This window comes from Marmota flaviventris, chromosome 12, assembly GCF_047511675.1.
Source record: "Marmota flaviventris isolate mMarFla1 chromosome 12, mMarFla1.hap1, whole genome shotgun sequence".
Taxonomy (NCBI): Eukaryota; Metazoa; Chordata; class Mammalia; order Rodentia; family Sciuridae; genus Marmota; species Marmota flaviventris.
The window spans coordinates 84,024,597-84,050,318 of NC_092509.1; the positions used below are offsets into that span (position 1 = coordinate 84,024,597).

Genomic DNA, 25,722 nt, shown 5'->3' on the forward strand with positions numbered 1-25,722 from the left:
AATCTCTGGAGTTTTGTAAAAGCCCTGTATCAGAGCTGGAAACCCTTTAGTTAAAGTTTATTTTAGATTTGGTGGAGTTGGGTTTTGTAAGGGATTTTAGGAGGGAGAAAAGTAAATGAGGTAGAGATGCTTAATTCAGAATTGTGCCATAGTTGCATTTTACCCAAGGCTGACCTTGTTTGGAAAGAATGGTTTAAAACTATCAAAATGTATTTCCCATCAACTTCAATACTTACAAGTGAGCTGTAAGACATTTGCTATTTAGTCATTCATTATACGAATGTTAGTATGGGCCTTCTTGTGCTGTAAATTCTAATAGGCAAATGATTTTAACTTCTTTGCTAATACCTTTGTCTGCAAAAGAAAATAAGAGCACCTACATTACATAATTGCTGCAAAAGTCAAATGCAGTTATATATACATATACATATATAGCATGTTTGTGTGTGCATAATCTCGTATCTGGCATGAATTGAATAAGGGATTAATAGTATTATTTTTACTGTATTTAAGTTATAGTTGTTTGGAAACAAACTTGCTTTTCATGTAAGTGGTCTTGAACCAGATAATATGACAAAAATTTTGGCCAAAAGGAATATTTGAATAACACATATTTGTTACCAGATAAATGTTTCCAAACATTTATATCAAGTTACCACTGGAATCTCATGAAAGAACATGAACAATGGGAGAGAGAGTATGGATTGTGGTCTGTAGAAATATTCGACTGTCTTAATTGTCCCCAAGAAATACTATTTGACTAAATATAGCTTGCTAAACTTGCTAATGAAAAATATACATGAGGAAAAAAATCAATCTTTTGTTAATTACTATGCAATTAGTTGTTGGAAAAAATAACCTAACCAAAATATGAACAATTAATCAGTAATTGAGAAAAAAGAACTGTGTTACAATATTAATTTAGGATTTATTTTCCATTTCATTCTATATTTTGTTTCACTTTCTCTCACTGGATGCTCAATTTTTATCTGCTTTTCTGCTCATTAACACCTCTGCCATAGGAAACTTTTAAGCATTGAGAGATGAGATTCTAATCAATCAATTTAGTTATTTGTTTTCATAACATTTCTGTTTAAGTGGATGGTAAAGGACAATAAATAATGACTCATTGAGGTTCTTTTATAATTGGTGAGCTTTTGTCATACTATACTGATTTTAAGACTGTTAAAGTCTTACACAAAATTTGAGATGAACTGAAAGCTACAGAGTAAAAGGAACAAATAAAAAATTGAATACAACAAAAAAGGTGAAATAAGAGGAAAAAATAAAAAAAATACAAATCTACCAAAGTAATTCATAGTAACTTCAATATTTCCAATATTTGTTATGTAAAAAAACAATATCATTATAAAATCATACTGTGTGTTTGTTTTGTATTTAGAAATTGTGTCACCCACTCACTGGTATCTAGTGGACAAGTTGCCATGCTATTAAATGTTTCATTTCAAATCATTTTTAAATGTATGTGTCTATTTTATGTATATTGATTAATTTATCTAACATTTTGTTTTTCATATTTTAATAGTAGTAAATATTCAGTTTTCATGTCATAATTTTATAATAGAGATGAACATACATAAATATTGGTACCCATCTCATGATTTTCATACAATTAAATTTGAGAAAATATGGGATTATGAATGAATGAATAAATTGAATGAGTGAATAAATAAATAAGTGCATGAAATAGAAAGGACATAATTCTGAGTTTTGAGCCTATGCAACCAAATTGCCTATCAGAAATTTGTAAATAATTAACTGAGTAGTATTGTACATGTACTCACTTCTTGCACCAAAAGCTTAACTGTCTCTGTTATACTTTACTGTCTACATATTATGAAGGTAAAAATGTATCTTGATTCACATTTCTCCTAATATTAGTATCGATGATATTTAAATAATTTGTTCATTGAATGATTTTTTCTTTGATAAAACTCCTACCATAATTCATGTCATATATTTTTAAAGAATGAGCTTTTATTGCAGCTCTACCCAGTTATTACTGCCCCTTTAGTTGGACATAGTATTTTCTGATTTTTGGAAATTTGAATTTTCCATGCAAGATTATCATTACCATTGGGGTGTTTTGGGAGTAGTAAGTGCAACATCTGTGCAGATGTCTGCAAGGCAAGGAAGCTAAAATTTAGTGCTTCAGTGACCTTTACATACTATTACTTTGTAATATAGGTTCTATAGTGAGTTATATAAAGATATAAGCAAAACCAAAATATGTTAATAAATCCTTTAAAAGCATATGTATTAGGTATACAGAGGACAGAAGATAGTAGAAATATAATGAATAAAAATAAATCTCATTAAACTCATGCCCATTTATTATTTATCAAAATGTTGCATTATGCTTTTTTCCTTATCATTTTAGAATGATCTACATAGAGCCATTCAGCGTACGCAGTCTGCAATGTTTAACCAAGTTTTGATTTTGATATCTACGTTACTATGCCTTATCTTCACCTGGTAAGATTGTACATATCGGACTTTTTAAATGTTTCATTTAATTATAGTTTTTAAAGGAAACCCTATTTTAAAGTATTTTATTAATAGTTGGCTAAAAATAAGCAAACATGTATTCACCATGAAATACAGCAGGCCTCTTACAGAAGTAAAGTAAAATCATTCCTTTAGTCTTACAGACAAAACGGAGAGCACATATATTATTTGGTGTTGATGTTTACTGCATGTCTGACATTTTCCCATATGTTGTAAACAGTCAAATTACAAGAATTTGGACGGCATACTGTACTTGTCAAACAAGAATTTTCTTTCCAATCACTGACATAAAGGTGCCCTAATCCTTTGACATTCTTCAAAGCAGAAACACTGTTGAGAAAACTGTCATTGCCTATCAGTGTCTCTGCCTCATCTACAAGATGTTTTCTTGTGCAGTCAGGTGGAAAGCAAGGGCAGATCTCCTGACAGTGCAAGGCACGCCCTGGTATTTTGCTTTATTCCAAAAAAAAAAATTAATTTGCTCTTTTGGAAGTCACACTTTGACAATTATTGAGTAATCCGTTGTGCAGTGCTATATTGCACATATGGAGTCATGCTGATCCTCAGCAAGAGAAAAATATGTGGCCATCAAAATACAAGGTAGAATAATGTCTCTTTTGTAGGAGTTGTGGATTTCTGGTGTAAATGCTGTGCAGTGGATTTGGATAACATAGGTATGGTAACTAGTTTGCATTAGTAGTTTGTGCTTAATATCAATATGGAATGTACGTCAGGTGTGTTTTATTGCCTTATTTTTTATTGAAAAATAAATATTTTGTGATATCTAATATGTAAATATAAAGTGTCCATCTAAATTTTACACAGCACCAGCTTTTTAAAATCTTTCACAAATTGTCTTTATGCTTCATCCAGTAAATATCTAATTGAATAATATGAAACACTAAAAGTGATAACTTTCTTTCTAAAGTCACTAATAATTCTTAATATCCATGTAATGAAATTACTTGAATCACTTAGGAGTTTTCTTATCTTACATGAGGAAAATTATTTGAAATTATGTATGTACAGTATATATATGTTAATTTTTTAGCTGCTTAATAATTACAAAAATTAAAATTAATGATTTATAGGTAAAATGTGGGAGTCTATTAAAATGAATGTTGTAAAGAAATAATTGTTTGAGGGGGAGCAGCTTAGTGTTAGAGAGCTTGCTGAGCATGCACAAGGTCCTGGATTCAATCCCCAGCACTGAAAAAAAATTTTTAAAAAATATTTAATACCCAAATGAAGATAAATTATTATTATTATTATTTTAAATATATTTTTTAGTTGTAGATGGCCACACTATCTTAATTTTTATTTATTAATCCTTATGTGGTGCTGAGGATCAAACCCAGGCCCTCACACATACAAGGCAAGCGCTCTACCACTGAGCCACAACCCCAGCCCAAGATAAATTATTTTTATATCATGACACTAAGTAGTACTTTAGTTCTGGAGATATCTTCATTATAATAAATCTTCATCTAGAGTAGGTTTTCTCTTTACTCCCACTTTCTGCCTAGTACTTCTAGTTGGGTAGGTTTTTATTTTCGGAGAAGCAACTAGATACATTTTGCCACATTTTTATGCCAAGGGATGCAACAGCCCTAGAGTAAGGTTTTCACTATGTGAAATTTCCACTGTGTAATTTCTTCATCATTGAGTAATTTTTTTTGCTTTTATTTATTGTTATAATTGCTGTTATTGTTGTTGTTTGTGTATCAGTTTTAGACCATTGGAGGTTTTGATATGTGGACATATCTCTTGTAAATGTCATTGATATGTGGACATATCTCTTCTGTGCAAGTCATGTGAAGTTTAACTGAGTAAAATGTTATTGTTTTTAATCACATGCTTATTAATACATTCTTAAATTATGACATCTCCTGAAAGCACCTGAAAGGGAATACAAAAAAAAAAAAAAAAAAAATGGAGGCAGAACTCATGGATAAGTGATGCTTTATTGTGCACCTGAGGGGTATGTCTTTGTGGGGAAAATGGCAGCAGGCCAAAGGAGGGTCTGGGTTTTATAGCAGAACCAGCCCATGGGAGGAGTTAGTGACTTTGGTAGGCCCTTTTGAGGGGCAGTGGGTAGATCCAAGTCATGGGAGGAGTTTTGGTGGCAGGGTCATTTAGGGCGGGGCAGGAGGGCAGGTAGGGGATTGGGAATGTAAATTCTTTCTGGGATTATTTTTCATATCCTCTATCCAGAATGGAGAGACTGAGGGCAGATTTATTTGTTTATTCTTCTCTAGCATTACAATATCTTCATAAATCATAAACATCGTGATATAGAAGAAATCATAAGATTCACAATTAAAAGTGCTATTATCTGTTAAGAAGGGTATGGACAGTGTGATTTTAGTCATAATATATTATACAGGGTGATTTATTAAAGAGTTACACCATGTGGAATATAAAGTATAAATAAATAAATAAATGCATCTGAAACAAACAGAAACATGTGGGCAGTTTGTCTAGGATTGGTATATTAACTTGAAACTCTTGAGGACTGAATTTTCACATATGTTGTTTTCAGCCATTCTCAAAATGTGATTTCCATCTTATTGGTTCAAGATGGCTGGTTCTACCCTTGCCATTACATCCTAACTCCAATCTTTGGATGGAAAATAAGATGTAACTGAATATTTGCATGCATATTTTAGGCTAGAATTCAGTTATGTATCTACGCATGACTGATACAGAGTCCCTGCAAAAATGTGGTCTAGCTAGCCAACAGTGTGCCCGTTTGAATTTTGTACTATGACATAAAAAATAAAAACTAGATATGGTAGAGCAATTAAGTCTTTGGCACTGACAAGTCATAAGAGTTCATGTGTTATTAGTTGTTTAAAACTCAAGGCTATCATAGTTTGGTGCCCTTGAACAACTTTTGTACATGTCATAAAACAATGATAATATTAGTCACCTTACAAGTTTTTTTTTAAAAATAGGATTAAATTACATATGGTTATAAACTGTATTTGATTTAAGAATATAAAAATAATATAACATAAAACTACTAATAATACTATAAAATTTCATAATTCTCTCTATAATGCTATAAAACAGAATCACAATGCCTAAAAAACTATTTAACAAGAAATATGAGAAAACAGCTTTATCCACTATATTGTATTCCAGTTTGTCCTACATATTCTGAGATTTTTTTCCCTGCATTTATTTCCCCTCACTGAAGTAAAATGGTGATCTCTGTCTTTAGTACATTCAATATCTATCTATCTATCTATCTATCTATCTATCTATCTATCTATCTATCTTTCTATCTTTCTTTTTATTTATTTATGGTTACCAGGGAGTGAACTCAGGGGCACTTGACCACTGAGCCACATCCCCAGCCCTATTTTGTATTTTATTTAGAGACGATGTCTCACTGAGTTGCTTAGCACCTTGCTGTTGCTGAGGCTAGCTTTGAACTGGAGATCCTCCTGTCTCAGCCTTCTGAGCCATTGGAGATTACAGGCATGTGCCACCATGCCCAGCCATTTAATATCTAATATTTCATAAACATAGCATCACAACGTACTCATGGCCCTAATCTTACTGGTTAGAACAGTTTCTTTATTTGACCTAATAATAAGATGACAGGTAAATTCAAGGACATGTAAATAGGGAATGGTGTTACACAGCAGACTATATAAAAGGGGAGTGCTTTGTAAGGTTAAAAGTTTAAACAAGTGTTTGGACTATTTAAGCCTATTTCTCCTCAGAATGCACATTTCATCCTTTTTTTTACCCTCCCTTTCTGAAAATTGAGACATATGCCAAGTCAGAAATTAATAACCTAATTCCTACCTGAGCTATGAAATTACATACCCCCCATATGTTATAAATAATTGCTGTTACATTATACCAGAAAGCAAGATTGCAAGACTCTCAATCAGAACATTTATTATATACTTTTTAATAATTCCAGACTGAATAATTCAGGAGCTAATATTTGGATGATTGATTATATTATTCATGAATCTCACAGTCTTAAAATTACCTGTTTTTAGAAAGCTGCTATATAGTTTTAAAATGTATCTTTTTTTAATCATTATTAGCATGACAGAGAACTGTCATTAAGCATCTGCCTATGAGGGACACATGCTCAATGCCAAACTGAAACAGAAATTAAGCTGCTGACCCACTCTCTTCAGGAAATGTGCTTAGAATTGTTTTTCCTGTTATTGTAATGGAATTGGACTAATCCATCTACATGTTGGCTCTATACCCCTTGTGATCAATAATGCTCATTCCCAAGACAGCTGCAAATTGTGATTCAGCCTGTGTCTCTGAAACAAAGCAGAATAAACTGGTACATCCGGGAATTAAGTGCAGGACTTTAGCTTAATTATCAACATATTCTAACCAATAATAAGTACCATAATTTATAATGCATTTGGTGTTTCTAATTTTGTACTAGGATTTATTTCATAAGTACTCTGTTTCAAACTTTAATTTTTTGTCTGAATTAATATGTAGACATAAATTTTCATAATATTTTTATACAGTTATAAAGATAAATATTTTCTATTGTAGTTAAGTGTAAAAATTCAGTTCAGTTTCTCAGTCTTATTTCAACAGAAAATAAATCCACCTGTACTTTAAAATATGACCTAGGTAAATATTATTTACATGCTTATTCAGTAGTATTTGGAATTTTCTTATGCATTGATTAACAATTATTTGAATGCTGGATGCTTAAATTCTTGAAGTAGTCTACTTTTATTGGTTCTGCTTTTTAAAATTTAATTTTTAAAATTGTTTCTTTATAGTTATACATAATAGTTGCATGTATTTTGATAAAATTATACATGCAGATTCTACTTTTAAGGCAAATTACCACTTGTGAAGTGGACAGTGACAAGTCAAATACCATAGTTTGGAGGAAATTTTACAACATGGTCTAATGGTGTTAATTGTCACCAGCATCCTACCTGGTGCTTGTTTTTGTTTTTTAAAATTTGTTTTGTTTATATTATAACTGAGTGACAGAAAGCACATTTATCTGAAAACATGGCAATCAACTAGCAGCCCCTAGGTTGTATACACTAAAAAAAATAGACAATAACTTGTCTCAACTAATTATTGTATATGTATTCCACCTAATTTTATGCAATAATTAGCTAACTAAGATTTAAGTTCAAGGGGGAAAAAGGGGCATATGGTTATTTAGTATATATACATAACTATTATAATAAAAGTGTTATTAGTATAAATAAGAAACAGTTTGAATCTAAAGTTTTGTATTGAAGAAGGCACTTTTGAATTATGACAAATGTATTCTTGTTTTCAAGGATGCCAAAGTGAGAATAAGAACTTTTTTTTCTGAGTACTTTATATATAGTGGCTAATTTAATATTAAGAAATTCATGAATTAAATTCCATTATTATTCTGATGTTATAGATGAAAAAAATGTGACCCAAAATAGTTAAGGAAGTAACTAAAAGAAACAACCAAGCAGACTTATTTTCAATGCCCAATGATCTACTGTGGACTATGTTAAAACTTCAGGAAGAAAGACAGATAATATTTACAAGGAAATAAGAATTAATCTCATATCCAGATTCTCTCTGAACTAAGAGTTTCTAGAATATTATCTACAAGTTTCCAGGAAAAATTGACTTAGAATTCAAAATGCAATTAAATCAAACTGCCTTTGAATTATGCTAATATTTAATTAGTTTAGAAAATACTCTGAGCATCCAGTTTAGTGGATGTAATCCAGAAATAAAAAAAAAAAAAAAAAAAAGATAAAAGAAAAGGAAAAAACTATATTGTTTTGGAAACAATTGAATATACAGTGTATTTTATCTGTTCCTGGGAAACTCCCTATTCACACCTCATTCTATCTAAAGAAATGTAGTCGAAAGACACATGTTGAGAGAGAGTCAGCAATGTTAATTTTTTTTTTTTTTTTGGTTTAGGTTCTGTGTTAGCTTTCCATCACTGTGCCAAAATATCTGGGATAAACAAGGTATATGGAGGAAAGGTTTATTTTTGCTTATGGTTTCAGAGGTTTTACTCTTGACTTGGGCCTCTGGTGGAATAGTACAGCATGGGCACATGTGGAGAAGGAGACCTGTATATCTCATATCAGCCAGAAAGTAAAAGTAAAAACAGAAATATCGCCTCTCAGGGCATGATCCCATGGAACTAAGTTTCTCCTACTATATCCCATTGTCTATGTATTCTACCATCTTCTTGTAGCACTACTAACTAGAGACCAAGTGTTTAATCAGGGACATTTAAGAGACACTTGAGACCCAGTCTATAGCAGACTCCAATCCAAGGAAGGTCTCCAGTTACACTGAAGAGAGGGAGTGGGGGAAACATTGTCGCAGCACACTAATGGAACATCAAAGATATTTTCCTAATGGTCTTTATAGAAAAAGTTCTGAGGTATCTCTGTGACATTATGTGTACTAGCCAAGAAGGTCATACAAGTATCAAAGCAGTCAACTTGTTTTTTCCGCAAGGCATACCCTTAGTGAGAAGCATACATAGGAAGACCTCTTGAAAAAATGTCTGAAAAAAAAAAAATCTAACCAATAAGAAATAAAATTAAGGAAAAAGAAGGAACATTTACTAGAAGAATAGAGGTAAGAGATAAATCAGTTTAATAGTAGCAACAGAAATAATTATTCATTTCCTTCAGAGTGACTAAGTATCATAATAATGTTTGGTAACACTTCATATTTTCCTTCTTTGCTAGTCATTTCTCACTTGACTTATTTGTATTAAGTGTTTAGGTTTGCATAACAGCCTTCCATGGTATATATTATTTTTCTCATTTTATAAACAAGAAACTGGAGACACAGAGATTAAATAATTTATCTATGATCCATGATTAGTAAGAAACATAATTCAAATTTGGACTTAGAGCTTCGTATTTAATATAGTCCCATCATTTGTATGATGTCCTGAAAGTTCTAAACCTAGATAGATAAAATTAAAAAGCTAAAAAATCCAATAGAACTATGATGATTTTCTCATTTTTGTTACTTTGAATTTTAAAATTATTGTTACAAGTAGAATTATAATTAATGAAAGACATTATGATGATAAAATCTTAAGTTTTAAAAATATTTCGACTAGCTGCAAATGAATATATTAGTCATTATTATGCCTCATGTTTTTTGTGTGAATAATTAAATATTTCAAATTCAGAAATTTTTTAAATAACTATTTTTTAAGATTTTGGCAAAAATGACTATATTACATTAACATAAAATTATCTCATAAATATATATCTCCAATTTGGTAAATTTGTAACCATTTCCCTTTTCATCCATCTCTGTATATTTCTGTTGTATGTCTATAGTGATGTAGATTGTACTACAACAGATTATTACATATGGACACTGGATTTTGTGAGGTTATTTTCAACTCTCTTATTTTTTATTGTTTAAATTTTCATAATGTTTTTGCATAATTTTTGAAAGCCATCAAAATAAGACAATATTACAATAGTTAAAGAATGTAAAAGGAGACCATAAAATTTAACACAAGGTTCAAAATACAATGTTTTAACACTCAGTATGAATTGTGTAGTTAATTTACCCCTGAGTCAAATTGTTCTCATATTAATTTTTTAAGAAAAATCCAAATTTCTCTCTTAGACTTACCATTAAGTCTCTAAGACTTTGCAGCTTCCTTGAAGTTTATCTGAATCATGGGAGATGTCCATGCTCTGTGCTTTCTCAGTTTTCAAAAACATTGTGAAATATATAATAATTAAAATTTTAATTATCAGTGCTTTTTCTAGTTTTTTATGGTACATAAGAGTGAAAACTTAGGATGCCTTTCCACCACCTTTACATTCAGCATCTCTCAAGGTGGTTGGAAAATACTAGAGGTTTAACAAGATGTGTGATTGACTTTAACACTCTGGCATGAGACCATTCTTTTCAGTTGGAGATACCTTAACTATTGTAAACAAAGCATTTTCAAACCATATGTTTTGGGAACATTCCATTTTAAGTCCCTTATTTCCACAGTTAACTTTTGTGGAATATCATGGGAAAGAATCCTTATTGTCATAACTTTCTAGTCCAGGGTATAATTCGATGAAAATGGTGTTCTAGGATTGTTGCTTCTTACAAAGACATATAACTGTATAGTAAAACTTATGCAATTTTTTAATAACAAGTAGTACCCGTTGAAATAATTCTTATAAATTGCACACACATACCCCGTAAAAGGGAATTTACAGATAAATCAAATTTTGGCTGCTAATTTTGTCTCCATGTAACTTCTGAATTTATATCTTGAGAAATTTGTCTTCTGCTCTCTTAATTTGGGAAATTTAAGGGAGCAGAACAAAGTAATAAAATTACTCAAACTATCAACTTCTTTGTTAAACATAAAATGAAATTTGTTAGATTTTAGAAGCATGACCATCAAATATTTCTTTTCCCACCACTGTGTAGTTTTTTTGTTTGCTTTTTTTCCTGCTTTATTTCTTCAAATTTCACTTTGCTATCATGTAATCTAAATCATGATTCCTTCCTAAAATCTACTCATCCTATATTATCTTGAAACAAAGAAATGCATATTTGTGCATCAGGTTCTAGAGTGGGATGTGGTCAGTTTTCATGAATTATTAAATTGTAATGTATATTCATTCCCAATTTATGGCTCATAGAATGAGTCACTAACTTTTTTGTTACACATGTATGAAGACAGTGCCTAGGAGGATGAGGTATTTCTTTCAATAATAGAAAAACTGACTTTATCTTTACTTCACAAAAATATTATCACTAAAAATGTAAACTCTCAGCATCTCATATTATCTTATGTTCCTGGGAATATTAGTTGCTAAGGAGATACTGTTGAGGAAATGAAAATAATTATATGGGAAAAGTTAATTGGCATTCACTCAATAAATACCAAAGTGCAAGTTGTGGGCTGATTTGAATGCTAATGCTTGAATTACAGGCATGAAATCAAAGTGCTAGATGCTTTCATCACAGAATGCCATTGCTAATTAAGTTATTATTATTATTTTTTAGTAACTGTGCACCAAAATGGAATTCATGGGGAGTGCATGGATATTTAAGGTTATTTATATCTGTCCTGTAACTTCTTTTTTTTTTTGTCTCCCTGAAACCATTTGTTATACAAATTGATATTTACCAGGTGGTGAAAAAGTTTATACTCTCAACATTTCCTTCCATTGAAATTAATGTTTCCCTTGCAAAACATTCCAAATCTTCAAAAACTTGTAGTATTAAATGCATTGTTACCATTTTAAAAACAGAAAATATAAAAAGGCACAGAGTAAGTGATTATTAATTAATGTGCCTTTGTTTTTATATTAAGGAAGGAGACAAATAATGGGTTTTTAGATATTTTTTAAAGAGGGAACTTGAGAGTTTATTTTGTTTTAGAGTTACATAACAGTGAAATTATTTTGTGTGGATTTGTGTCAAAGATAACACTGAAGAATATTTTGTAAAGAAGCAAACCTCACAGCAGATTTCTCAACTCACATTCAACATTCTTCATGGGATTATCTTGAAATGTTTTAAAAATTAAAATTCATTTTTCTTAAATATGTTGAATCTAAGAAAATGTTTTACAAAAGGTATATAATTGATTTAAGTACTGCTAATATTTGAAGTAGATGCTTATCTAGTATTAATTTTTCTCTACATGATTTTCTTTTTTTTAATATTACTTTTTTTTAAAGAGCAGTCACATACTCAGGAATGCAAATGTCATAAGCCTATATGTTTATTTTGTATATGTTAACCTAAAATATATATGACATTGCAATAGGTTATAGGTTTGACCCACTTGCTGGTTGGGGCTGGTGGGGTGTAAAGTAGTATGTCTCATGCTATTAATGCCATGCACACACACGCACTGGGAACTTTACATTGAATGACTCTATAAATCTTCCAAGAGCCCAGAATCTGATCTTTTGATTCTGGTTCCTATCCTTGCAAAGAGCCGTGGAGTATCATTGCTGTGAAGGTGCATTTGAAGTGATGAGTCACCTAGGTGCTGTCTAACCTGTACTCTCAAGCAGCAAGTAAGTGTAATCTCCTCTAGGTCAGGACAGGCTGTACATTGAGCTATGGTAACTACTGGCTCCTTCTTACTTATGATGGACAAGAAAACTTGCCTAAAAATAGCTTAACAATCAAGAAATGGTCTCCATTCCATTCAGACCCTGTTCAACTTTTTTCTTTTACCACACATATTTCACCCAGTTAATACACTGTTCTTATTTTCTGTCATTTATGAATTTCCTCAATTTCCATCTTAATGATAGCTGTTGTCACATCAGAGTGACTACAGAGAATTGCTATATTCCATAAGTGTTAAGGCATGCTTGCTTTTTGGTATAAAGGTAAAAATCATCATCTTTGGAACTGTGCAGGCTTGGGTTCTTATTTATGTCATTTCCATTAGTTAATGTAATGATTGGCATTTCATATCATTTAACTGCTTTAAGTCCAGTTTAAGATTGGCAGTATGAGTATAATAATATTATATAGACTTGTTATGAAAATTATTAGTACATAAAATAAGTAGAGAACACAGTTTCTTGTAGGAGTCAACAATTTTTTTATTGTTTAATTGTTATCATGAAAAGAAAGATCTCTCTGGGGGAGAGGTTAGTGCTTACATAATAAGGGTTCTCCACTGTTGTTTTCTAAATTGGTTTTTCTGTCATCTTTTATCAGTTTTATCATCAGGCAACCTGGAGAAAGTACGTAATAAATGTGTGTTGAATCAATGTTGAAGATAGATGTTGGAGATAGACATTATTTTGTTAGAAAAATAGTTTATGTTCTGATTGTGGTATCAGTTGAGACACGAAGTTTGCTTCACTAGAAAATAAGAATTAGCTTCAGGAAACTTGCCACAAGACCACTAATTGTACCTTTAAGTATAAACACCTGTACTCAATACATGTATATTCTTCTATTTATGTCTACTGTCAAGAGGGCTTTAAGGTAATTTTTCTGTAAGTTGTTTCTGATTTATCTATGTAATGCTCTGGATGTCTATTGAACAGCAGGCATATATTTCTGATGACAGTTATGCTATACCCTTAAAAATCATATTAATGGTATGAACAAAGTCATTGTGGGCCATAGAGAAAATACATTTTAAAGTAATTTAATAAATTCTACTTCTGTTAAAAAATATCAGGGGATACAGGGGGCAGATAAAATAAGAACTGCAACTTAAAACTTTTGAAATTTGATATGTATTAAAGGAAAGACTATAGAAGGATATTTTTGGATGATCAGAGGAAAATGACATGTATAATATATGACAGTGGTATCAAAGGACAAAATGACACCATCTGAATAATATTGTCTTAATTTTCCACCATACATAAAATGTTGAGACCTGGAATTGGTCTGACCAAAAAGCCAGTGGTGAAGATGAAAGTGGACCATTAACCATACTTAATTCAAAATAAGGGAATGCTGTACTTTAAGCACAGAACACTGAGATGCAAAAAATTGTAGAAAATGTTTACTTTACATGGTTCATTCCTTCTCTGTCTCCAGTACCAGCTTCCACTTGTTCTTGCCTTCAGAAGGAGGGCAGGAGAAGTGCCAAGGAGCTATTTAAACACTGGGAAGTAGGGGAACCCAGAACATAAAAAAGGTACGTGGGTGATGACTGAATGAAGCAGACCCAGGGTGCTGTTTAAACTTGGAGTTCCGCAGAAGGTGGACATTGGCTTGAGTGAATTTAGCTGCTCTCTGACTTTCCGAGCGTAAGGAAGAACTATGCTGAGGCCTCTCCATCTCTTAGGTGGGATGTTTGAAAAGAGAAAGGTCAGGGAGGCTTCTTCCTGATGCTTCCCTGGGTCCCTCAGCTTGGGGTCTTCTGGTTTCTAGGAGAAAAGCCCTTCCCTACTTTCTTCTGGACTGCACCCACCTGCCGATGAGCATATCACAGGAAATACCTCATCTAGGAGGGCCAGCATTCAAAGTAAGGGAAACAAACAATAATTTGGACTTGTCCCTAATGATATAAACTTGCTCAAGGAAAGAGAATTCATCTAGGGATAGATATAAAGGATATATTTAGAATACCTGATGGGTTCTATAGAAGTCAGTAGGAGAAAAAGCAAAATATAGTGGAAAGATAATTACTAAACACATAGGAAAATGGTATGTGGTGTTTAAGACAGACATGAACCTGGAGATTAAAATGTGAGAAAAAAAATACATCTTGGCATGTTCTACTAAAGGTACTTAATCTCCAAGGACAAGAGAAACTTGTTCACACTTCTTGTAGGAAAACAATAGATTATTTACTTATTATAAGTTGTATGTATACTCACTATTTTCCAAAGGGTAGGCAGATGAGTCCTAAAGATGACCATGTCCTAATCTGTGTCACTGTGAATATGTTATGCTAGGTGGCAAAAGGGACTTTGAAAGTATATAATAATTGTTACACACATTGCATTTAGGATCAATTTTGAGTACATAATCTGAATGACACTGGGAACAGTTTCTATCCTAGAAACTCTAGTAGTGAACCTCATCCACTCGCCGAGTGATTTTTCACCTTGGGAAAATTGTAGCAGTGGAGCTAGACTTGTCTACCTGCATTTGTGACATCCATCACTTTGAGAAAGTAAATTTATACTCTTTCAATTGCTAAGTTTGTGGTAAATACTCATTGTAGCAGTCGAAGGCTAATAAAATTCTTAAGGAGTGATCTATACCCATGGAACAACCTTTTGCTGGGAGCCATTAGCCAAGTAGGTATGACAATTTCCTTGCCAGCGTACCCCATGTTGCTGACATGTTGCAGCGACATTGAATGTAGGTGACCTTGCTCAAGGACCAAGGCAGATTAGGGTGTTCCCGGTTTTAAGATAATCGTGTTTAGGGCGTTCCCAGTTTAGGTTCCAGGTTTAAGGTTTAAGATTATTCCTGCTGGGAATAGGGCGTATCCTGCTGCCTGAGTTCCCCTGGAGTTCTCACGGGATTCAGACAGTATATTTTGGAGATAGAAGCCCAGTGGAGGTGAATTTGGGCAGAGAACGTGGATTTGGGCAGAGAACGTGGATTTGGGCAGAGAACGTGGATTTCCCCAGAACGTGATTGTAGACGGCTGGTGTGAGTTCGGGAATAAAGAGTTGCTGTTTGAATCTACAAGCTGTGTGGTGGCTCGTGATTTTGTGCCCAGCCAGACTGCGGCATTTGTGCCCAGCCAGACTGTGGCAACCTTTCACTGGCTATACTAGAAATGTCCAGATGATGGGAAAATATTTATAGACATCTGACAGAAAATGACTGAAATCAAGAATCTTATACCAACCTTTATGGGTGTAAGAAAGTAGTTTCTAGGGTTTGGGGTTGTGGCTCAGCGGTAGAACACTTGCCTAGTACGTGTGAGGCCCTGGCTTTGATCCTCAGCACCAAATAAAAATAAAAAAAAAATAAAGATATTGTGTCCAACTACAACTAAAAAATAGATATTTTAAAAAAAGAAAGCAGTTTCTAGAAAGATGTGGATCAAGTGAGTACACAATCCATCTGAGAAAATGCCAGAAGAAAGAATAATAAAACATAAACACATGAATAAAAGATATGAGTTGATCTGTGAATTATTGCATATATTTATTTAATTAATATTTCCTGAGAAATTATTACATTCCAGAGTCTCTTTAAGGGCTAAAGATAGAAGTATGGGCAAGTAAGTAGTTAGTCTTCAAATAGTTTATATTATAATTGGATGTAGTTAAGATGGCAGACAAATCATAAATAAGGATGTGTACTTTCTATCTTGACTACTGGTAAAAGCTATAAAAACATAGCAGAGTAATTGTGTAGGGTAGGATAGTGAGGAGCAATTTCAGGTAGTTTGGTCAAAAGAGACTTTAAGGAGCGATATTTGAGGAGGCACATGTGATCTCCTCATTGAGGGTAGTATGATCCAAGATATGCCTATGGATGGAGCAACCAATCTATAAAGAAATAAATGATTCATTCTACTCTGTGTATATATGTGACTGCATGACCAATGTGATTCTGCAACCTGTTATACTCAGAAAAATGAGAAATTATATCCCATCTGATTCAAATGTATGATATGTCAAGATCATTGTATTGTCATATGTAACTAAGTAAAACAAATAAAATTAAAAAAAAAAGAAAGAAACAAAATGTTGTCAAGTGTGGTGGCACATGCCTGTAGTGCCAGCAGCTCAGGAGGCTGAGACAGGAGGATTCCAAGTCCCAAGCCAGCCTCAGCAAAAGTCAGGTACCCAAGCAACTCAGTGAGACCATGACTGTAAATAAAATATAAAATAGATTTGGGGATGTGGCTCAGTGCTCATGTGCTCCTGAGTTCAATTCTTGGTCTCTGCCCCACAAAAAAGAAAATATTAATTAACATGAAAACATTAAAACAAACAAGCAAATAATATGACAGGTTAGACAATTTTTTGTCAGAATCCAGTCAGGAAAACAAAAATCCCTGTGTATATATTAAAAGGGGAAATTGGTTTCTAAATTGTTGAAGTTCTGAAGGAATAAAAATGAGAATATGAGGTTATCCCACTTCTCAGCTAGAGGAATGAAAGTAAAAATGGCAAAGTTGGAAACATTAAGGCTGCTTCCTTGTAAGAATTTGGGAGCCATATGATCACTGACTTTGAAGGATTCTGAGTCAAAAGACTCCTGGCACTGTCACTGCCACCACTTGAGCCAAAGTTCTCAAATGCCATAGTGAGGATCATCCACTGCTCTGATTGGAGACAGGTCTGCGGTAGCCTCTGAAAGGCTTTCTTTCTTGCTGAGCAGAAGTCAGGAGTCCACACTGATTCTGTGTTGCCTAAAAGGCCAAAGGAAGATGAGAGAGCAGGTAAAAACGGCATTTGACTTCCTATGAGGGTTACTTTTATGTGTCAAATTGACTGACCCATAGGATGCCCAACTATTTGGCCAAAGATTCTGGATGTTTCTGTTAGAATTTTTGGATGAGATTAACATTTTGATCAATAGAGTAAAGTTGATTGCTCTGTATAATATTGGTGGACTGTATTTACCCAGGTCTGAGTAGAACAAAAAAAACAGACTCTGTCCAGACTGTCCAGAAAACTAGAATTCAATCTTTATTGTGACTTTTTGCCCTCTGGAATCTCCAGCACCACTACGCCTCTCTGAATATTTGGGATTTATCAGCCTCCATAATTGTGTGAGCCAGTAACTTAAACAAATCTCTTTATATAGAGAAGACATTTGTTTTGTTTCTCTAAACTTCCTAATCCACTTCATTCTAATAATGCCTCTCTTCTGACAACCTCATTTGAAATCAAATGACAACGGAGTTGAGGGAACTTAGTTTATCCTCATAGTCTGTAATTGAGCATGAAAACTCAGATATGGAACTGAGAGCAGACAAGATGATTTGTGTGCTGATTATTTGATGGGTCATCTCTCTATATGGGGACTGAAAAGAGATGAAAGACTTTGTCAAATTAGCACATTTAGCTGGAGATTAGGAATAAGGTTCTGCACAAAATGTATAATTTTAGACTTCATTGGTGAAAAAGATAAAGAAAATGAGAGACTATGGCACTAACTTTTATGCAAAGGTAGGTCATTAGTTCTCAGTTTCTTCTTGGAATTCATGTCATAGACAGTTTATGACAATGAAGTAATAATGTGGCAGTACCTGGAAGTATTGGTATTACTAGAAACATGAGAAGTTTAATGTGCTTTTCTTTAAAATAGTGCAGTTTTAAGACATGACTGAAGGGTGTTAGGGAATCCTTAGAAGGAGCAAGCAGAGTTACAGAGGTCTCTGCATGTGTGAATTTAAATGTTGATTTATATTATGTAATCATATAATGCAAATAGTATGTGTGAACATTTATCTACAAGATCATTCTAATAAATACTTGAATGGTAAAACCAAACTATCTTAGTAAACCAACACGATAGGGGGAAGGAAGCTTGGAAAAGTTTGATAACGTACTTCAAAAGTTTATTAGGGGTTTTTTAATAAAATGTAGTACAGCATGAAAACTACAATAAATTGAAAGAAACAGTAATATGCAAAAATAAGTTAAGCAATAAAACCAAACCTACAGCATTCCTATCTTCCCAGATATGAAGGGAGTATCTGATAGAGTAAAAAAAAAAATTAATGCTACTTGTAAGTATACTGAAAGTATACTTAAAGCAGGTTTGTAAAGAAATAGCAAGAAAACACAAACAAAAATAGAGAACTAACAATGCTCATTTACTAGTTTATTCAACCTGATTTTGAGTTTCTTCTAACTCCTAGACTGGAGCAGTGATAACAAAAGTGTAAATATATTATGTAAAGTTAATAAAGAAATGAATAAAATTAGTCTGAGATGAGGATGAAAGCAGATGGGCTTTTATTTATTTATTTTTTTCTGAAGGGTGTTCAAAGAACTGTTGTCTATGAAAGTGGGATTTAAATTAAAAAGAAAAAAAAAAACAAAGTCAGTTTGTGAATGTTGCATAATTCTGGGAGAAACCTGTACCAGGTTGAGCAGTAGTCAGGGCAAAGTCCATGGGAAGGAGTTTTTAATACTTCTTTGAAGAATGTGCTTAGATGGATGTTGAGATAAAAATGCTCTGACTGTTAATATAGAGAAGGGGCTCTGGGGAGAGAATGACAGAAGCAGAAATTGTGGCTAGAGGTTATTGTGAGACTTTGGGAAGGAGAGAGTAGGGGCCTGACCAAGAATGGTGGCAGAGAAGTGGTCAGTGATTGGATGGTTGTGTGACCTCTTTTGAAGATAGAATTGAAACATTTTGGTAAAAAATTGGATTTAAGGTATTAGAGAGTTTAAAAAACTTCAAAGATAACTTTGAAGTTTGCATTCTGAGAAACTGAATATATGTTACCTCTACCAGGACAGGAAAATCTAGAAAGGAACATAAAAAAGAGAAGAAATAAAGAGACCTTTATGTTTGAGAGGCCTTTTAGAAATTAAAGGAGGAGATGTTAAATAACCATTTATCATCTGATTATTTAATAACCAGCTTGGAGTTCAGGAGAGTAGCATGGAAATTTGGGAATTATCAGAATATTAATGCTCATTAAGTTCAGAGGGTTAGAAGAGGCCACTTAGGCAATGTCTTTGATCAAAAGAAGCAAACCAAAAAAAGTTAACAGTGTAATAAGTCCTAGCATATTAGTATGAAGAACACGATATGTGTGGAGAAATGACCTATTGGTCTCAAACACTTGGTCATTAAGTATGCAAAGAGAAAATGAGGGAAAATAATACAATGAGAACTTGATAAAAAATATAGCTGCACCAGATTTTTTTTATAAAGAATCATATTACTAAAATGGATCTGAGAATATTTTTTATTTTTCACTTCTGCAAACATAGCCCTTTCTATACCATCCAACCCAGATGGTTGTCTATTTTAAACCATAGTCAATGTCAGAGCTTTTATAGTACATTTTTATTATCAAAGCATTTTCCTACCATCAAGCTACCAAATCCATGCTGAATTCATACATCTTTTGAAAATGCTGCGATCTCTTTTTCTCTTTCAAAATTCCTTCTTCATTTTCATTCTGCCTTTTTGCTTCTTATAAATTCTTCCTCTGTTACCTAGCTCCTTACATTGGCTTACACACATTTGCATTTGAGCTGGATTTTACAATGCTCATGCTAAAGACCATGGTAATGGCTATTCTTCTTGTAATTTTCTGTTTGTAAATTTGTTAAATTATTTTGTTGTATTACAGTTCATCTTCTTTCTGATCTACAATGTTTGCCAATGTGTTTTAAAGTATTTCAATTTAAAGTGTTGCCAAGTTTGTTTCAGCATTGTCTCCTTTTTCTGTATATGTTGCTAAAATAGAGCCTAGTTCCTACCCCAGGGTTATGTTAACTTTCACCAGTATTTTGCTATGCAAATATTATATGGAGTATTTCTGATTTTTCTCCAACATAGATTCATTTGGCCACTCAATACTTTTTATAGTTCCTATTAGCCCAGTGAAGTATATTTATTATAGGTTTTTGTCTTGTTTTTATATAAAGATTTTGATATTTATTTTTAGGTTCCCAGTTTGCTAGCAAATTGATTTTGGGTTGTTCTAAATATCTCATTTGAATTTCATATGAGCTTTTGAGCTTGTTCCCTCTAGTGTGCCTACCGTGAAGGTGAAAAAACACTTTGTTTGCTGCTTTGTAATTATCTTTTGTATTGACCATGGAGAGCATTCAGTTTTCTTTGCTTTAAGCAAGAAACAAAAAACCCCAAATGTTTTAACTTTTCTCCCCAGAATATTTTTTGTGTTGTTGCTGTTTGTTTGCCTTTCTCTAAATATTTTCTGTTTCATAATTACAAATTCAAACTGGGTCACCAGTGCTGAGCAATTATTAAAAAAAAACAACAAACCACAAGGTAATTTATGGAAAAGCATTTTGTAAATTATAAGGTACTATTGAAATATAAAGTAGACTTTTTATTGCCATAATTTAGAGGAAATATTTCCTAGTTTAGCAAAAATATTTTCCTCCTTAGGTTTTATTTCTCAGAGGGCCATAAATATATATAGCTATCTAGATGGACATTAGTGAAACAATGGAACTCATAGAATTGAAGATATCTTGGTTGTGTCATGTGCTTGGTCTCAGACTATTGTTAAATGACAGACTCATCAAAACTTGATTTACTTACTTTTCCCATGAAGGGAGAAAAATATTACATGAACTTAAGCAAGAGATATGAGGCAATTTTCCAAATAGACATATAGTTATATGTGTATAACTATATGTTATCGACATATATTATAGACATAAATATAAAATAAAGAAATCTAATAGGGAGAACTTATCAATTTATGAAAAGCTTCTACGAAGCTGAGGTAGACGAAAACATGTCATTTTAGTTAATTCTTATAAGAAAGAAGAGAACCATGATCTTCAATGGAATTAATACCCATCCTCCCTGAGCTCAGAAATCTCATTCTGTAGGCAAAATGATATTTAATAATACAATTTAGAAACACAATATATGTTGTTTCTTATAATAATTTTTGTAATGTATGACTATCATTGATTTCTGTGGCCTATTGGCTTGGAGTTTTACTTGCATTATCTCATTTAGATCTTTAATAACCTTATGATACTGTAAGTATGTTTTATTATCTCCAACTTATAGAAGAAACAAGGTCAGAAGAAGAAGTTAAACACTTTTTTTTAACAGTAAGTGGGACAATAGAAATGAGTCTGGGTTTATCTGATCATACTTTGTCTTCTTTTCCATACAAATTCAGTCTTAACAATGGTTAGAAAGCAATTCTTTCAGGTAATAAGTGCTGTTTTACAAGTTATGGTGCTTCTCAAGATTTAACTTCATCCTAGTAGATAAATTAGAAAATATAAAGGAGTGTAAGGATAATTTACACAGCCTCCTAACTTTTTCCAATATCATTTTCTTTCCAGATAGTTAATATTTATAGATACGATTGTCAGTGTTCTGTCTGCTCACAAGGACCTGCCTTCTCTGTCTGCCTAGGGGAGCTCTTACATGCTCATGTCTTTCAAGATCTTTTGTAAGCTCATAACTTCAGCTGTCTAAAATAGCTCAAGAAATGAAAAAAACCTGAGTCACTGAAAACTTGAAGCATCTAGACTGCTTCCCTTTCTTCACCTGAGCATCCAATCCATCAACAAGCCCTGTTGACTCTACCTCCCAAATCTCTTTATCTACTTCTGCCTGCTCTGTTAATGCTCCTGTCAGTTAGCCACTGTCTTGCTCACATGATCTGGTCTCTCAGCTAACTTTTTTATTCTCCGACAAGGTTTTTTTAGCAGAGCCATAAAAATAACTTTACAAGTTTAAAAATGTCTATTTGTTTCTGAGTGCACTTAATTTAAAAAAGCAAACAAAAATCCTTGGAAGACTTTTTATGCTTAACTCTGACCTCAGTTTACACTCCACATTCTCTCCATCAGGAGGCCTCCTCCCTCTGCTTTCTTTCTGTTTTGTGGTTACGTTAGGATGGTTCCTGACTCATGGGCTTTGTACTAAGTGTTCCTTCTGCCTTGAATGTTCTTCACTTAGTTTTTGATCTCCTTTAGGTCTTGGCTCATATGTCAAAATTCTTCAAGTTTTTTTATTTAGTTAAGGGTTCTGAAAATCCCACTGTACCCTCCCACCAGCAGTTGCTCTATAATATATTAACCTTTTATTATCGTCAGTCATTTGCCTGTTTGAAGGTTTTTTTTTTTTTTGTATTTTAGTATTTAAAATGTGTTCTGCAAATGATGCAAAGTTTGTTTAGTACATTCAAAGCAACATATTTGATTGAAGATGGAAAGATATGAGAGAGAAAATAAACAGTGATTTCAAGTTCAATTACACCCAAAGCAATTGATAACAAATGACAATTCAAAGAACTATTTTTCTTCCTCCTATTAGACATTTTTTAAAAAAAAAAAAAACTTTGCCATGAATATTTAAAACATATATCAAAACTTTTAAAATGTTTATATTTCAGATGGGTAAGGACAGAATGTGGTAAAATGATTAGTGAATTTTTTGTCTTTATTGAATGAGCGGAAGGCACTGTGGACAGATTTCATGTAGGAATGACAGCATAGCTTACTCAAATTTCGTCTCCCTTAGAATATTTGTCCTAGTTAATTAGTAGCCAAGTAACTATTAGTCACTCTGTTCACTAGATTGTAAATTGGGTTTCCTTTTATTCCAGGACAGGATTTAGAACCTAGTGCCTGAATAAACAGGCTCTGAGGCAATGGCTTCCTGATTTGGCTCTTAAAAGAAGGCATATCTAATTTCAAAATTTTTCTGAGTTTCTTTTTTTTATTATGACTTTCACAAATTTGGCAACAGTGAATGAAAACATTTGTTATACCACTAGTGCCACCAATTATGAGGAGAAAAAGAGAGATCCTTGACCAAAGTCTGCCCTAAGACTGTTTCTGTGGAGAACCAGTCATTCTCTGCCAGTGAGCTGTGTTTCCTTCATATTGTGTCATCAAAAGTGTGTCATTCCATGGCGTTGCTGGCTTGTAAGAATGAGGATCAATGCTAATAGGATAATGTCTATAAAATAAGGTTTCAAACTGATCAACTCTCATGGTGAGAAAAAATAAAAGAAATAGAATATTTACTGATTTTAAAAACATTACCTTTTTGTTTAATTTTCATTCCAATTTGAAAAAGTAGTTCAGAATATAAGATTTAATTGTGAATATTGTAATTACTATTTAACTCCTTGCTTAATCACCTTAAGTTTACATAATCAAATATGTGAAAGTTCTTTCAAATTTTCTAAACATTAAAAGCTCACAGGAGCAGTGTTCCTTAGGTCAATATTGCCACAAGCCAGGTCTTCCAGTAAATTTCTTTATAGAGTGTGTCATTCATTGGCCTTGTGAAACTGCTCTTTGAACAAATATTGATCAGGAAAACGGTTGCAATTTGCAGTGAAAAAACATTATTTAACAGGAGCTTATTCTATATAGTTTCTGATACGTTTGACATTAGCTTACAAGCAATACTTTGGAGAATCACCAACTTCCAAGAGTGTTGGTACTTATATGTGTTTATATTTCATGCTGTAGAATTATCTGTGAATATTATGCTCTGTGAGCAGGTATGAGTTCATTGATCATCCCTTAGAAGGTAGAAATTTTCAAATTATTTGAAGCAAACATTATTATGAAATTAAAAGTGTTTTCATTATGACAGATTTTCTCTGATACACATAAGATTTTAATAATCATATTTTAAAATTTGGATTCAAGTAAATGTTTTAATAAAGTAAAAGTCATTTTTACTATGAAATTATTTCCTACTGCTTACAGTGTGAAATAACATGTTAAGTTCTAACCCCCACCCTCTCTCTCTCTCTCTCTCTCTCTCTTAATGAGTAATTTTGGATATTTTGCTCTCTCTCTCTCTCTTAGTGAGTAAATTTGGATCATTTTGTTAGTTATAAAATAATACCTTATTTTTGTGCTTTTTTTGAATGCCAGAATAGGTTGACCAGAGACTGACTATTTGGTCTTGTTTCGTGGTGGTAACTAGCATGACATGCTTAGGGAATAAGTTAAAATGATAATACAGCTTAAAGGGTGGGTATTTATTCGGCCCCATTTCATATTTCCCCTGTGCAAGGACTTTTAAAATGTGTACTCATGTTACAATATTCTTAATAGTGAAAGAAAAGTGCAATGATAAATCAAAATTTGTCTGCAAAGAATTGAGGTGGTTTATTTTTATCAATTCTACATGTGAACATACCTTTATGCATAGAATGTGAATTAGTGGTATGAAAGGTAATTTCCTTGTCACTTTTTGGTTATTCACTTTACTTTTAAGAACCGAATTCTATGAGTAAAATAAATCAATTCAAAGAAAAGAGTAAATAAAGGGTAGATAAGCACAAGCTCACAGCTTGGAATATGCTTTAGGACTAAATTTAGTAGTTTTATGTATATTTTCCCCTCTGGGTATGATTATAACTACACTTTGAAAATTTCAATGGGCAGAGCCTTAAAAGTGTTCTTTCAGCCTTAGATAGTTAATCTAGTATAAATATAGCTACTAGTTAAGCTAGTATAAATATAGCTACTAGTATAAATATAGCTAGTACTATAGCTATAGTACTATCCAGACACTTATTATTAATCTCAAATACTACCTATATTGTTTTTATTTTCTTGCTTAAAATTCTTTATTTGTACTTTTCAATCAAGATAATGCAAATTGCTTGGTTTGGTATGTAATTTATAATTGGTCTCTGATTATTTCTAGCCTCTTTTTTCTTTGCCCTTCTTTAAGGGCTTTTCTCCGGCCACCTTTCACTATAGCGAGGCCTTTAACAGTAGAGTTTGTTTTTATGCAAAATTCCATTGTATCTTGTTTGCAAACAGTAGAAATCATTTTGATCTGGTTATGATTTTAAAGCTTTCTTATCTGGGGTACTTTTTTTATAAGGTAAACTAAAGAATAGGAACATGAAAAAATAATAATGAGGAAAGAATAAGAAATATTATGCTTTTTTGTTTGTTTTTAAAAGTTTAACCTTAAACAAAAGATAAAAAAGGAAAATATGGTCCTAGAACTGTTGCTCTTTTACCATTATCCTATTATTGGAGGTGGAGCAAAGGTATATTTAGAAAGAGTCTCTGATAATGCAAAACTCAA

At 32.6% G+C, this 25,722-nt stretch overlaps 1 protein-coding gene across 3 annotated transcripts in view; it reads left to right on the plus strand.

The window, feature by feature from the left end:
- Positions 1 to 25,722, plus strand: part of Kcnt2 (potassium sodium-activated channel subfamily T member 2) — a 360,854-nt gene that overhangs the window by 128,523 nt on the left and 206,609 nt on the right. For all 3 annotated transcript variants that reach the window (XM_027948819.2, XM_027948820.2, XM_027948821.2), the window contains exon 8: positions 2,402 to 2,496. In XM_027948819.2, coding sequence (XP_027804620.1) covers positions 2,402 to 2,496 — 95 coding nt within the window. The remainder of the gene's footprint in view (positions 1 to 2,401; positions 2,497 to 25,722) is intronic.